Here is a 15,824-nt window from a genome sequence, read left to right as displayed (position 1 = left end):
AACAGTGAAGGCAGCAGAGGATCGAACAGGTAATCCTTGGATAAAATAAGAGACATTTAATTTAATTTAATTCATGAAAGGAGAAAATGTAAAAGTGCAGCACATTAAGTAGGCAGAAGGGAATACAAACAACTAAAAATGAGAATGAGCAAAATAGCTAAGCAGGAATGGCCAGAGGCTAAATGTAAGGCTTCAGAAGCGTATTTCACTAGGGGAAGGATAGATACTGCCCACAAGAAAATTAAAGACCCCTTTGGGGGAACAGAGATGCAGCTGAATACGAAAAGCTCAGATTTAAAAAAGCCAATCTTAAGCAAAACAGCGAAAATTGAGAAGTGGAAGGTGTATATAGACTGTCCATACAAGGGAGAAACTTGAAGGCAAGAAAGAGAAGTGGACATAGATGGAGAGATGGAACATATGTTACTGAGAGAAGAATTTCACAGAGCTGTGAAATATCCAAGTCAAAACAAGGCCACGGGATAGACAATATTCCGTCACAACTACTGACAGCCTCGGGAGAGCCAGCTATGACAAAACTCTTCATCTGGTGTGCAAAACATATTAGACAGACGAAATACCCTCACACTTTAAGAAGAATGTAATAATTCCAGTTCCAAACAAAGCAGTTGCTGACAGGTGTGAAAATAACCGAACTATCTGTTTAATAAATCATGGCTGCAAAATACAAACATGAATTCTTTACAGAGAAACTGGTAGAAGCCAACCTCGGGGAAGATCAGTTTGCATTTCAAAGAAATTTATGAACACATGAGGCAATACTGACCTTATGACCCACCTTAAAAAGTTGGTTAAGGAAAGGCAAACCTGTGTTTAAAACAACAGAAAGCTTTTTGACAGTGTTGACTGGAATATTTTCTTTGAAAGTCTGAAGGTAGCAGGGATAAACTACAGGCTTCTTCAATTTGTATAGAAAACAGATGGCAGTAATAAGAGTCGAGGGACATGAAAGGGAAGCAGTGGCTGAGAAGGGAGAGAAACAGGATTGCAGCATATCCCTGATGTTATTCAATCTGTAGACTGAACAAGCAGTAAAGGAAACCAAAGTCAAATTTGGAGTAGGAATTGAAGTGCAAGTAAAAGAAACAAAAACTTCGAGGTTTGCCGATGACATCGTAATTCTGTCAGAGACAGCAAAGCACTTGGAAGAGCAGTTGAACAGAACCGAGATTGTGTTGATGGGAGGACGTAAGACAAATATCAACAAAAGCACAACAAAGATAATGGAGTGCAGTCAGATTAAATCAGGTGATATTAAGGGAATTAGATTAGGAAATGAGAAAGTTGTGGACGTATTTTGCTATTTGGGCAGAGCAACAAAATAACTGATGATGGCTGAAGTAGAGAGGATATAAACCGTGAACTGGCAATGTCAAGAAAAGCATTTCTGGAAGAAAAAAAAAGTTACCATCGAATACAGGCTGAAGTGTTAGGAAATCTTTTCTGAAGTACTTATTTGGAGTGCAGCCATCTATGGAAAGGAAACATGGATGACAAACAGTTTAGACAAAAGAAGTACAGAAGCTTTCAAAATGTGATGTTACAGAAGAATGTTGAAGAGTACATGGGTAGATCACGTAGCTAAGAAGGAGGTGTTGAATAGAGTAAGGGACACCATTTATGGCACAGCTTGACCAAAAGCAGGAGTCTGTTGATAGGACACATTCTGAGACTTCGAGGTGTCATGAATTTAGTATTCGAGGGAAAAGTGCGCAGGGAGGGGGAGGGTAAAAATTATACCGGGAAACCAACAGATGAATAGAGTAAGCATATTCGAACAATTTAGGGTGCAATAGTTATGCGGAGATGAGGCAGCTTGGACAGGATAGAGTAGCATGGAGAGATGTACCAAACAAGTCTTTGGACTGAACACCACAACATCTTGCACATATATTAACCTGTGATCCAGCAATGTTAATTACAAGGATTGCCCTTAATTACGAGGATTGCCCACCAATTTTTTTCTTCAACAATTCTTTACTGAACATAATGAGAATTACACACACAAAAGAATAGTGTTTTATATGTACACACTTTTTTTCCACATAATCTCCATCCCCTTCTATGGCCTTCCTCCAGTGCAAAACAAGGGCATGTATGCCCAGTTGATACCAATTCTTGTCTTGGTGGCAGAGACAGTGCTTCACTGTGTGAATTGCCTCCTCATCATGTCTTCCTTGAATGTCATCCTTTAATGGCCCAAAAAAATGGAAGTCCGAGGGTGTAGGTAAGATGTGACAGCCATGCATGGTCTCCCATGCAAGTGACAAATCTTCTATGCAAATCGTGGAGCTCTGCCAAAACACCTTTTGATGGCCTTATCCTCCATGCCCAGTGACTAACTGTACTCCTGTCGACAGTAGTTGCTCCACAGACTTTGCACAAGCGTTTGTGCGTGATAAATTCAAATACGGCATGTTGCTTGCAACATACATCACCTACTGATGCCATTTTTAAGCTGTCCTACAGCTACACTATGTGCCGGAAGTGACGGAAACTTGGCGTGCTCACTCAGCAGACTTCAAATAATACATATGTAACGCTTCACATTCATAGGATTGTTTTTGGCTGAGAAAAAATGTGCATTACTTTCTGGGCAACACTCGTACTTACATATGATATATAAACAAATTTCATTACCCTACATTAATTACTTTTTGGTGTTGACTTTTTTCCCATCAGTGTATTTTGTCTTCTGATTATTTTTTTTTTTTTTTTTTGGGGGGGGGGGGGGGGTGTTATCTGGAGACAATATGAAAATGTGCCCAAGAGAGTTAACATTCACACAACAGAACATATCAGATGGAAGCTTGTCATTTGCTCCAGATGGTGGGAAATTAAATGTTTGGACCTAAGTGTGCAATCTCTCTCTCTCTCTCTCTCTCTCTCTCTCTCTCTCTCTCTCTCTCTCTCTCTCTCTCTCCCTCTCTCTAAATCTTTGCACTACTCAGTGTAGTGTATTCAACACTTTAATCCCCTTCTTTGTCTCATATAAGGACTCTCAAAGACATTTCAAAACATTTCCCACAGTGATAAATTTACTGAATCATACTCTGATGCTCTTCACATGAAGTAATGCAAATTTATGCACTTCTTGGGAAATTATTTGCACTGATATTGTCGATCTTGTGGTGTAGCTACATCAATTTATGTAACTGTGAGACTGTCTGGAACATTTATCAGTCCTGCAATAAACTTTCTTCTTTGTAGTGCTGATTCTTTATATATCAATAACAGTCATCCACTTACAATTATTACATTAAAGTGTTTCACAATCAGAGAAGTTAGGTACGGACACCTCCACTCCCTGTTAGTAAATTATGAATAATGATGTCAATTACTTTTACGTAGGTAAAACAATTAATAGTTTCTAATAAGCAATATTATTTACTGTGCTTTTGTGTAGGAGAAAAACATTAGTTTAGAAATTATGAGAGCCATGGTTAATGACTGTAGTGACTAGTTTCTACAGACATTAAAGTATAATGTTTTGGAAAATTTTGTATCAGTAGTGCTTGTTTACACAAATGCCTACAGTAGGGCATACCATCCAAGCTCTCATAATGATGTCTTAAAAAATGAGTAGTTGTGGAAGTTTTAATTGACTTATTGTACTTTTACACACCTTCCGAGGTTTCAGGACAGTTCTTGGTTTATCAATATCTCTAGATGCCTCCAGAGTAAGGTCTCTCTTCGTTGTGCGATCAAAAATCCTAAAGAAATTATTGTATGATCCAGTCATAATTGATGTATCATTTCCATTCCAGCAGCATTCAAATTTATCAAAGATACAGTCATTTTCATATAGTGAACATAATTTTGATCGCAGGTACTCGTGAACCTGAAAGGAAATATCCTTGTGTATCATATCTCGATCTCTGACACAAGTAGTAATCTTTCTGAACCAGACACATTTACAAAATGTCAAAGTTTGTCTATTGCTTCATGCATCTACAAAAAAATTAGTTGCTAACTAATTATGATCAGTTATAACCAAGTTACAGTCAGCAAACATGAATTGATTTTAATTAAGAATTTAAATACAAGATGTTTAATAACAATTGCAAACAAGAGGTACCATCTGCATTCGGTTTTATTCTCTGTCTTTAAAAAAAGTCAGGAAAGCAAAAATCAAGTTTTAAGCAAGCAGATAACAGGCAAAACAATAGTACATTTGGAAATAATATTCATGTTCCTATGCTACTGCCATTCCATGTTGAAAAAGCATTTTGTCTACTCACTGGATACGATTCTATAGGTTTGGTTTCCATGTGAAGATCCCAAACCTTAACTGTCAAATAATCCCTAGATATCATATAACGACCAGAATTAGATAGCTTTACATCTGATATACTTGAAATTATCTCTGAAAAGAAACTCCTATTCGTTGGATCCTCTGGTTCTTCAAACACTGAAACAAAAGGTAAATACCATATTAGACAATGTAACGACCATTACTGATGGAGTAAGTTGTTTTGAAGAGGAAGCATAATTTGGAAATAAGCCTCAAATTACATGCTCTTATTCTGAGGTAAGCCACATTTTCCACAATTATAAGGGGTGTGTGTGTGTGTGTGTGTGTGTGTGTAAATTTTGTAATGAAACGTGTGCGCTAAGGTCATTCATATTTCATCGGTGTACATTACCATTGAATATTCAATATGAGAAGGAGCTGGAACAATACTGTCAAATTTTTACTGATATAAAGAACAGTAATACTCACTCTTTGCGTGCCTGTCACAGAGTGCTGCCGCTCGCATGTCACACAGCCTTATTGTTCCTTTACTACTGCTATACACAAACAGATTACATTCAACTGGGTGAAACTCTGCAGCAGTTATAACTTCTGTAAGCTCCTCCATATTTGTCGGTTTTATGTCTACAATATCTAAAGCACAAAGTTAAGGATAGAAACTTAATTCAATCATTTTTTGATAGATGCTGGATAAAATAGTTTCCTTTTTATTTAATTATTTGACTTATTTATTTGTGCAGTGCTCAGCTTGATTCATAAAAGTAGATTATTACACAAATAACTTTTGACACCCAAAGCCCAAAGGAAGCTGTGAATAATCATCCCATCACATAATATGACTGTACTGAATGTAACTACAAGCTTTTAATCTTGTGACTGCTTTAACATCAGAACACTCCTACACAAACAGTGATACGTCAAACACCTGCAGAAAAAGAAAAAAGTGAGAAGTGAGAAAAAGTTACTTCACGGAATGCATTTTACACCTGATAAATTCAGAATAGATATAGGAGAAGAAAGTATACCACCATCAAGTTTCAGACAAAGCACAACATTCACCTTCATAATTGGCACTAAACTGTTTCTTAGCTGAAAAGGTAAAGGTGCAATATGTATTCAACACTTTTAAACATTGTTGGGGATATTAAACTGAGATGCTGAAAGCAATACTGATGCATGAGATACAGACACACTGAACTGAAGAAACTGTGAATTTCTCTGACCGCAGCAATAAAATTTTTGAGAATATAATCTAGAATAGTGTATGGTCTCATGATAAAGTGCCTGCTCATCCTCACACATCCTGGGAAATTTGGAGAAAATTGGAAGACTGTTATTTAAAGTTATAAAGTTGTGAAGTTGACGAGATGATCCAGGCAGAATATAGTCATTCCTATATACTCCACAACAAAACTTCTACAAAGCAATTACATGAAAGAAATCAAAAGATGTGACAATTGCATGTACCACTCATTCATATAGAATATGCCAAAGGCTAATGGTTTTTCACAAGTTCTGACTACAAGATAACACTAGTTTCAGAAAGCAGCATGTTGATCTCTCATTCATTTGAATCTCACAACAATGTTTAAAAAATAGTTCCACCATGATCCTGTTCTTTAGTGATAATTTACAAGAGGTTCGCATATTTTACTTCAACATACATTTGCATTTATCTCAGTTTTTAGATGTGAAAACATTGTTCAGAATGTTTTACACTGTGTATCTTCATGCAAGAAAAATTGAAAATTCCACAAAAATTACAGAAAAAACTGTAAAATAATTTAGAACTGGTATACATTAGTACTCAAAGTTACTTTCAAGCTATCGACACACACGGCTAGATGCCTTTAAACATAGTACTACCATTATACCAAACTTCCTGGTAGATTAAAACTGTGTGCCCGACCGAGACTCGAACTCGGGACCTTTGCCTTTCGCGGGCAAGTGCTCTACCAACTGAGCTACCAAAGCACGACTCACGCCCGGTACTCACAGCTTTACTTCTGCCAGTATCTCGTCCGGTAGAGCACTTGCACGCGAAAGGCAAAGGTCCCGAGTTCGAGTCTCAGTCGGGCACACAGTTTTAATCTGCCAGGAAGTTTCATATCAGCGCACACTCCGCTGCAGAGTGAAAATCTCATTCTGGACCCATTATACCCTCTACACATTTTCTTAGAATTAGAACCCTATAAAACTGTACACACATCACGCAGCCCATTGCCTAGCATACAGGGAGTGATGCAAAGTAACAATTAATACCGCTGACCTTTATTTCTTGTGATCACTAATTAGCAATCTGCCGGTGAATCAAATTTGAGTTATATTTTTTGTGATGGAAAAGGATACTGAAACTCTGATCAGTAATTTCTAAGTGCCACAAATTTATTCGAAGATCATCTGCAGACAGGTATGTTTCCTGGTCGGAATTGACACTAATTGAATTAATATGATAAGTATGTGCATTAGCAAATATTCTCCGTGGTGAAGCTTCAACCATCAGTTCCATTGGTTTTATAACTGGAACCTGAAACAAGCAATCCATATAGCCTTCAGAGTACTGTAAAAAGTGTATTTTATATGGAGCAAAAAGTCGATGAGAATGACATCCAAAAAAGTTAGCTGGAAAAAACAATGAACATTGAAAATGTGGTCACAAATAATGGTAAATCACTGTTTTTATTACTGCCATCATACTGGAAAATACTGTCCACTTTCCTAAATTCTCTTCTTATAGAGTTAAAGATATGTTATTTAGAATAAGTTATAGTATTTTACCCAGAAAATTTTGGTGATATATTTTAACCAACCTTCAGTACAAAAAATTGTTTTTGTCATACTGACAATTTCAATTTTCACAAAGACAATGATGACTACTTTAAAAGGAATTCAGACACTTATTATTTCAAATTCTCATGCAACAGACAAAAGACATAGACGTGACACTGTTTACTGCCTTTTCAATAGTAATATACGGTTCCAGTGATATGACCACTGTTTATGTTCCACGTCAATGTGCAGTAACCACTCAGATGGCAGGGACAGCTCTGGCAGTGTATACAACACAAAGTGTTCAGGGGGATGAGGAAAACAGTGTGATGATTATTATAATGCGTGAATGGAACAATTTACCAGCCATCCTAAACGGAATCTGACGAGAATGGAGTGACTTCTTCAGTTTATTCACACACACCGTCTTCATCAATATCTTTGTGAGCAATTCGTTCATCTTTTACCAACAACTGTTTCCCTGCTAGAGTTTCAAAAATTCTGCAAAATATTTCTCCTCCAATTTCCACATGTTCTTGTGTTATTACAGCAACATCTTTCGAAGCAATGAGATTGTTTTGGAGAAGGAGCTGTTCACTGTACAGAAGTGTCATTTTTAATTGTACTTCTGAAGCAATTCTGCTTCACTATCAGGTTCAAGTTCTCTTGTTGTCGAAGAACCAGGCACATCAATACATTTACTCGTAAAATCAGACATCTTGGAGCATTGACATGTAATTACCACGGGGGCTAACACAAAATGAAGTATTTTTCATGTTTGTAAATGCTGTTCCTTTTCTCTATCCATCCACCAATTGTGATTTGTTTGTGCACAAGCCACTATTGTGGTGGGTCAAAAACTACAGGATTACCGGGAAAATGGGTTCATACAGTGAGTCATACCATACCTGTATTTCTGTACTTATTCTGGGAAAATGGGCTCATGGTGGGTTGAAACGTACCTGCAGGAATATGGTTATAATGGTGAACCACTACCGGCACATTAGAGAAAAGTCCAAATTTTCAAGGTGAAGCGAAAATTCCAAATTTTCAAGGTGAAGATTATGTTAACAATAAATGATTCCTTATTTACTGATAATCTGCATATTCATAATTAACCTGCTATTAGAATCTTGTGTGAAGGGGGAAGTAGTGGGAGCAAGATTCGATCCAGAGTCCATCTTATGAAACCAAGCACTTACTCAGTAAGCTCTGTTGGCTATGCACTCCTTGGCTGCTACCAACGACACATTAATATATATGCACTATATTTTACATTCAGACTCAACTTTCTCGAAAATAGTTGATAGTTTCACCATCCTTTTTACATACATTGAATCAATAATCCCTATCCATATGAATCAAATTGGTGAGCAAGTACATACAGTCCCCTTGTTAGTCCTGGTTAGAAGGCAAACTATGGGGATTCCATGATGAAGTTTTGCATTCCGTAACTGGTGGAAAAGTACTTGTTATGGGTTTTCAAGATGTACTACTACTACTACTACTACTACTACTACTGGTCATTTTGTTCTAAGGCAGTTCATGAGCAACTGGGTCTTTGGGTTGTGGATAGAATGGGATGACAGGTTGTGGTTTGGCATCTAGTTCATTTTAATTGTGTAGTTGATTCAAGTTTCTTGGAATGAGTTGATAGTGTAGCACTGAAAAAATTTCATTTCAATGCATTCATGAAAACACCTTTGAGATTCTGCAGTAGTCTGTGTGAGATCATCTTAAGACGGTTTCTGTATACTGGCGGTAGCTGCTCCATGGGTCTACAACGTGATTTTGTGTATAGTTCTATGCCAACACCTCTTCACAGCTCTATGAACAGCTATTGTTTTCACCTACTGCCATCTGCACATCACAACTGAAAGTTATTAAAACCACTGCCACGCATCAGGGATTTCCTTAAGTTGACTCAACTGTAGAAATGTCTCAGTAATAAGAAACTGTATTAAAACTCCATGCATTGTGCAGCATTTTTTCACACACCTCAGTGTTTATGGTGTCCTATCTCTTGAACTGTGTGTGGTACGATACAATTTTGTAGGTGCATTTAGTGGCATATGTGGACGCTCTCTGCAAAACTTATTGCAAACAGTGTTAATAGTACAGGAGTAAGAAATTTAAATGTCAAGCATGATGTAGCAGTTTTTCCATGCATCTCATTGTTTATGATGTCACATCTACTGCACTGATAGGCAAGTGATTCTTAGCACCACAGTGATTGTTGCCTGAGAGTAGTGTGTACCAAGTCTGGTTGAAATCTGTTCAGTGGTTAGGAGGAGATACAGAACATTAAAACATACAAGGGTCACTCCAAAAGAAATGCACACTTTTTTTTAGATCCATCTTTTATTCTACATGTCTGAAAGTTTTACAGTATGTAGATACATCCTTTAGGAACAATATTTTCATTTCTTCACATAATTTCCATCCCCCTCAACTCCCTTACCCCATCCTGGAACCAGCACCTGTATACCCGCATGGTAAAATTCTGGACCAACCTGTTGGAGCCACTTTTTGGCAGCGTGCACAAGGGGGGAGTCATCTTCAAACCTTGTTCCACAAAGAGTGTCTTTCAGTTTCCCAAAGAGATGATAGTCACATGGAGCCAGGTCAGGACAGTAAGGCGGGTGTTTCAGTGTTGTCCATCCGAGTTTTGTGATCGCTTCCATGGTTTTTTGACTGACATGTGGCCGTGCATTGTCATGCAACAGCAAAACATCCTGCTTTTTCCGATGTGGTAGAACATGACTCAGTCGAGCTTGAAGTGTCTTCAGTGTCGTCACATATGCATCAGAATTTATGGTGGTTCCACTTGTCATGATGTCCACAAGCAAGAGTCCTTCGAAATCGAAAAACACCGTAGCCATAACTTTTCCAGCAGAAGGTGTGGTTTTGATTATTTTTTCCTTGGGTGAATTTGCATGATGCCACTCCATTGATTGCCTCTTCGTCTCTGGTGAAAAGTGATGAAACATGGCTTCATCACCTGTCACAATTCTTCCAAGAAATTCATCTCCACCATTCTCGTACTGTTCCAAAAGTTCACTGCATACCGTTTTTCTTGTTTCTTTCTGAGCTACTGTCAACTTCCTGGGAACCCACCTGGAACAAACCTTTTTTAATGCCAACACTTTCAGTATTCTGCAAACACTTCCTTCCCCTATCCCAGCATAGCGTGATAATTCGTTCACTGTGACGAGTCTGTCAGCAGTCACCAATTCGTTAACTCTCTGCACATTGTCTGGAGTGCGTGCTGTATGAGGCCTGCCACTGCGAGGACAATCCTCGATATTGCTGTGCCCGCTTTCATCATATAACCTGCTTGCCCACCGACTAACTGTATTGTGATCGACAGCAGCATCTCCATACACCTTTTTCAACCTCTTGTGGATGTTTCCCACTGTCTCGTTTTCACAGCACAGGAATATTATGACAGCACGTTGCTTCTGACAAATGTCAAGTGTAACAGCCATCTTGAAGACATGCTGTGACGGCACCACTCACAGGAACAGGTTGAACTAAGTTTGAAAACAAGCAGGAGGGATATATCTACACACTGCGAAACTTTCACACATGCAGAATGAAAACTGTATTTTTACAAAAATAGTGTGCATTTCTTTTGGAGTGACCCTCGTATATAAATCTTATTTTTATATTATGTGTGTGGATTTGTGCACCAGCACATGCAACTTTTTGCTCTGTCAATTCCTACTTCAGAAGCATCTGGAATGGAGAAAGTATTTTATACTCTGACTTTTAGGGAAAATTCTCAGGTTACCATGAATAAAGCAAGTCAGAGAATATACTTCATCCAATAATGTTTTCAGTTGAGTAAAGTGGTGAAAAAGCTGCTCAACACAGAACATCTCTGATTTTGTACGAATAAAGGTAACAAAGTTTCTCACAAGCAGAACATATTCAGTGTGTTGAAGTAAGCTCTGAAGCACACGTTAAGCTGGGTAAATTCTGCTGTAGTTGAGTGTTACCAAGTGTTTTTAGTAAAAACAGCAGACTTTATGGTGCTGAAAAGGTAACAAATGATATATGTAGCCAGAAGAAATACAGAAGACAGACACCGAAAAGTTTGTACAGGTTTAAGAGTGAAATCATTCTTCAGCTGGCGTATTACTCACTTCCGGAAAATCATGAAAAATGGAAACATTTTTGCAGTGTTTAGCAGACTCAAATTTTCATAATGGTGTAGGAGAAGACTTGGGCATACACCAATAACTGTGCCACTGACATTTTCATATGTTATTCACTATATTAACAAAAAGCACTGTTCTGATCCAATTTTCCAGAAACATAGGCAAACTCAAAACAGCAGAAGTGAAGTAGCAGTCAAGATACCACGTTTCCATGTGCAGTGGGGGCTCTCCCAATTGCGCACACGCACACACACACAAACCTATAATAAACCTTCAGTACATGGAGATGAATATATTAGCCGAAAGGGTTTTCCTAGTATCAGCGTGCAAACAACATGTGATTATAATGAAATGTTCACTAGTGTCAATGCTTTTATGGCCCGAACCATGATGTGAGGATATGGAAAAGCCCTGATATATGCCAGATACAAAAAGAGAACCAGTGTAATGCTTTAGTTTTAGGAGGTGAAGGGCACATCATCGCATCAGGGTTAATAAAACCATTCCAAAATCTTACAACAGACTTCACTTAAAGGAAAAGGTGATAATCAAATGGTGCATCGGGCATGTGAAAGACATTGCCCGGTTTCTCCAAAACAAAGGAAGACTTTTCCAAACAAAAATCGCCAAAATGATCACAGTCTGTTTTGTTCTGCACAATCTTGCGAAATTAGGTAGGTTGGTTGGTTGGTTGAGGAAAAGGGGAGGGGGAGTGGTAAAGGACACATTGTACACTGGCCATATTAAATGTGTATATGGAGGGGGCGGGGCTGAAAACAAAGTAAACAACTGTGAAACAACTGTACATCTGTCGGCTACATCATTTACAGTAGACAGTACTGCATTTCCAACCCCCCCACTCTTTTAGTCAGCACATCAACACCGAGGACAACAAACAAAGAAATAAAAGAGGGTGAATGTTGTCACAAAGACAACTATGATTCAAATCATACAATTTAACATAAAAAATTTCTGCCTTCCACCAGTTATTTAAACTCCCACTGTCTCAGAATGAGTGAGACTTAGAAATAGATACAATTAATAACATTTCTAGAATGAATAACTATCCACCGAACTATATATACTTGCAATAAAAACACTAGTAAATATAAGAATGACAGAACCATGTAAATAGTAATTTGGAAAACACGAATAATAGAAAGTACATATCTTTGCCACATTAGGGAACATTAGCATGAAGTTAGCAGCAATTTTTAAATAAGATATAAAGATAACATTTCTTTCTCAACAGAAGACTACGTATCTTTGATTTTGGTCAATTGTATCTACAAGAAAAATATTCATGCATCCGTAATATATAAAATCCAGTACCCAGAGTGTGATGCTCACTACATGTGACAGGCAGGCATTTAAAAGAAATACAATGGAGAGAAGGGATACGGAGAGTAAGTCTAATTTTGCCGCAGACAAAGGTTCCTTATCCCCCCCCCCCCCCCCCCACACACACACACACACACACACACACACACACACACACACACACACACACACACACACTAAGCTGCAGACCCAGAAAGGGAGGGTTTATGATCTTTTTGGAGGCAGAAAAGATATTCTGTCTTCATAAATCTTCTGGTGTTCCCCCGGTTAAAGAGCATTTGTTAGTGAAAAATACCCACTTTTGGGAGCTGTTTGAAGAACATCTTATAAGAAGATAAGGCACCTCGACCCATGTTGAGGCATGTCCAACAACAGCATTGACCTTCCCTTATACAACAGACTGGAAATTTAATGTTCAAGTGTGCTATTCGTATTTATTTCAGTTTTGATTGTGTCTTCCAAAACACAATCCCCTTGTATTCAATACTGGTTTTAACATTAACTGGCATTATAAATATTGTAATCCCCACTTTTCAGTTCACTTAGCAGTTATCTTTAAAATCGTTGTATGTAACTTGAAATTATGCCACACGTGACGTGCAGCACTATTGAATATGAAAAAGTTCCTTAGCTGTTATTGTCATTTCTTTGTGCATTGTATTACCGTATCATCATCTTTAAAAATTGAAGTTTCTTTAAAGGTTTGTAATGGCTCTTTCTATAAGGTTCTCTTATATGACAAGTAAACAGAGTTCCTAATAAAATTAAATTTCGAAGTGCAGGTTTGTGAATTGCTTCTATTATGAGGCAGTGTTTTGATATACCTATTAGCAACAACTTAATAGCTATGTAACAGATGTAAGTATGGAAGTGTGTAAATGGCACTTCATTCAAACATTAGGTTCTTTACCATAAAACACTAGGTTAATCCCAAAAGTAAGGTCTCCTATTTTTTTTATAAGTACATAGACCTGTTTATTTCTACAACTGTATACATCAGTTTACAGCTTGAACATTTAGCTATTTTTTGACATAATTACCATTTCTGTCGATGCATCTTTGTAGACGCTGTGGCAGTTTTTGTATGCCCATGTCATACCAGCTCGCCACCATGCTGTTCAGAAAGTTATGAACCTCTTCTTTCACTTCGTCGTCTGAGCTGAATAGCTTTCCAGCCAAATGTCCTTTTAACCTAGGGAACAGGTGATAGTCACTGGGCGTAAAGTCAGGACTATAGGGTGGGTGGGTGATTACGTTCCACTGAAAATGTTGCAGGAGAGCAACGGTTTGCCGAGCGGTGTGTGGGCGGGCGAGTGTTGTCATGGAGAATGTGCACGCCCTTGCTCAACATTCCTCTTCTCCGGTTCTGAATTGCCCGTTTGAGTTTTTTCAGAGTCTCACAGTACCTGTCAACATTAATTGTGGTCCGAGCGATTCAGCTCCGATGACGAGGTGAAAGAAGAGGTTCACAACTTTCTAAACAGCATGGCAGCGAGTAAGGTATGACACGGGCATACAAAAACTGCCACCGTGTCTACAAAAATGCATCGACAGAAATTGTGATTATGTCGAAAAACAGCTAAATGTTCAAGCTGTAAAGTGATGTAAACAATTTTAGAAATAAACAGGTCAATGTACTTATAAAAAAATAGGAGACCTTACTTTTGGGATTACCCTCGTACTTTTAGATTATTACATCTCTGCGCCTCATGCCTCTTGTGCACCTAATTTACTTTATTTTATACGACTGCAGATTTTACGGGTTTCATTACAGCATCCCTCATACATTTTGTCTTGCATAAATGAAATACGCCATATAAAACTTCTATAAATGTATTTTTATGCTATTAGACTTCTTATAAAGTTCGATATGGTTTTGTTGCAATGTAGACCCGTAGGGTCACAACTATCTTTTAAGGCTGTATTTGAATTTAAATGTTTTGTTTGCTTTCACTGTGTAATTTGCGTATCTCAGATATACTGCATATTAAAAACAAAGATGACGTAACTTACCAAACGAAAGCGTTGGCATGTTGATAGACACACAAACAAACCCAAACACACACACAAAATTCAGCTTTCGCAACCAACGGTTGCTTCGTCAGGAAAGAGGGAAGGAGAGGGAAAGACGAAAGGATGTGGGTTTTAAGGGAGCGGAAAGACTTACCTTAGGGGGAAAAAAGGAGGAAAGGACAGGTATACACTCGTACACACACACACACACACACACACACACACACACACACACACACACACACACACGCAGACACACACACACACACACACAGACACAAGCGATATTAAGATTCATTTAAATGTTATGGTCTTCAATAAAACTGAGCTTCATGTTCTCAGATGTATACTTCAATAGAGAGCACTATAGGTCTTCGATGATGCATATCCTCGCTGCCTGCGCTGGTTGTAAGCAACAGCTTTAGTTTTGTTTCTGCCATGTAAATGCTAGTGTAAATTACCACACATTTAGGTTCTGACGTGGTTATGCCTATATTAATCTTCTGGTAATGGTGTGTCATCTCTACGTCCCCACTTATATGGATTTACATTACCATGATTTATACATATTACATATCTGTTCTTCATTCTTTCTGTTTTTGTATTTTAGCACCCATGATGAAAATGTTATGGTTGAAACACAGATCTGCAATAAATTATGTATTCTGTGACCCACTGCTTGGCCTTTACATCTGAACATTCAACAGTCATTGTGCACCACCTGTACCCAATGGATTTCAATTTAGTTAAATAACAAATAGTACTTATATGGTTGGATGCACGTCTTTTTTTCACGTAATCAATAACCTCAGCTCAAAAATTCCTCTACAGTACAGGAGTTTTTAACAACTGCAGCTCAGTCATGTCACCTTGGCCATGTGTGTAATGGAGTTGTGGTTTTGTGAATGTGTGCGCGTTTTCTATTTCCAAAGAAGGCATTTCAGCTGAAAGCTTAATGTTTAGCAATCTTTTCATTGTGCCTGTTTCTCACAGAATGCCTCCTCTATGTGGTAAAGTGCAGTTTATCTTTTCATAACATTGTTGGTATTCTAACTTGAACTTCCCATTATGTGTATGACTTGTAGTAGAGCAACCAACAAATGCTAAAAACCATTCAACTCTCAACTAGGATGTGGATACCTATTTTCAGATATCTTCACAATTACATAAATTAAAATTAAAATGGTTTCAACACAGTAATTTACTGTAATCTTGCAACTTTCCTTGAGCAATATAACAATTATTAAAGTACAAAATTTATG

At 37.9% G+C, this 15,824-nt stretch overlaps 1 protein-coding gene across 3 annotated transcripts in view; it reads right to left on the bottom strand.

Annotated features, from left to right (window-relative positions):
• LOC124787614 (protein phosphatase PP2A 55 kDa regulatory subunit) overlaps positions 1-15,824 on the bottom strand; it is an 84,309-nt gene that overhangs the window by 9,482 nt on the left and 59,003 nt on the right. For all 3 annotated transcript variants that reach the window (XM_047254368.1, XM_047254370.1, XM_047254371.1), the window contains exons 6-9: positions 6,626-6,803; positions 4,745-4,909; positions 4,263-4,432; positions 3,647-3,862 (exon numbers count right to left, since the gene is read on the bottom strand). In XM_047254368.1, the coding sequence (XP_047110324.1) occupies positions 3,647-3,862; positions 4,263-4,432; positions 4,745-4,909; positions 6,626-6,803 (729 nt within the window). The remainder of the gene's footprint in view (positions 1-3,646; positions 3,863-4,262; positions 4,433-4,744; positions 4,910-6,625; positions 6,804-15,824) is intronic.

The sequence above is a fragment of the Schistocerca piceifrons genome, chromosome 3, assembly GCF_021461385.2.
Source record: "Schistocerca piceifrons isolate TAMUIC-IGC-003096 chromosome 3, iqSchPice1.1, whole genome shotgun sequence".
NCBI classification, from domain to species: Eukaryota; Metazoa; Arthropoda; class Insecta; order Orthoptera; family Acrididae; genus Schistocerca; species Schistocerca piceifrons.
The sequence above is the reverse complement of the archived record's forward strand: the minus strand, read 5'-3'. Positions and strand labels throughout refer to the sequence as shown.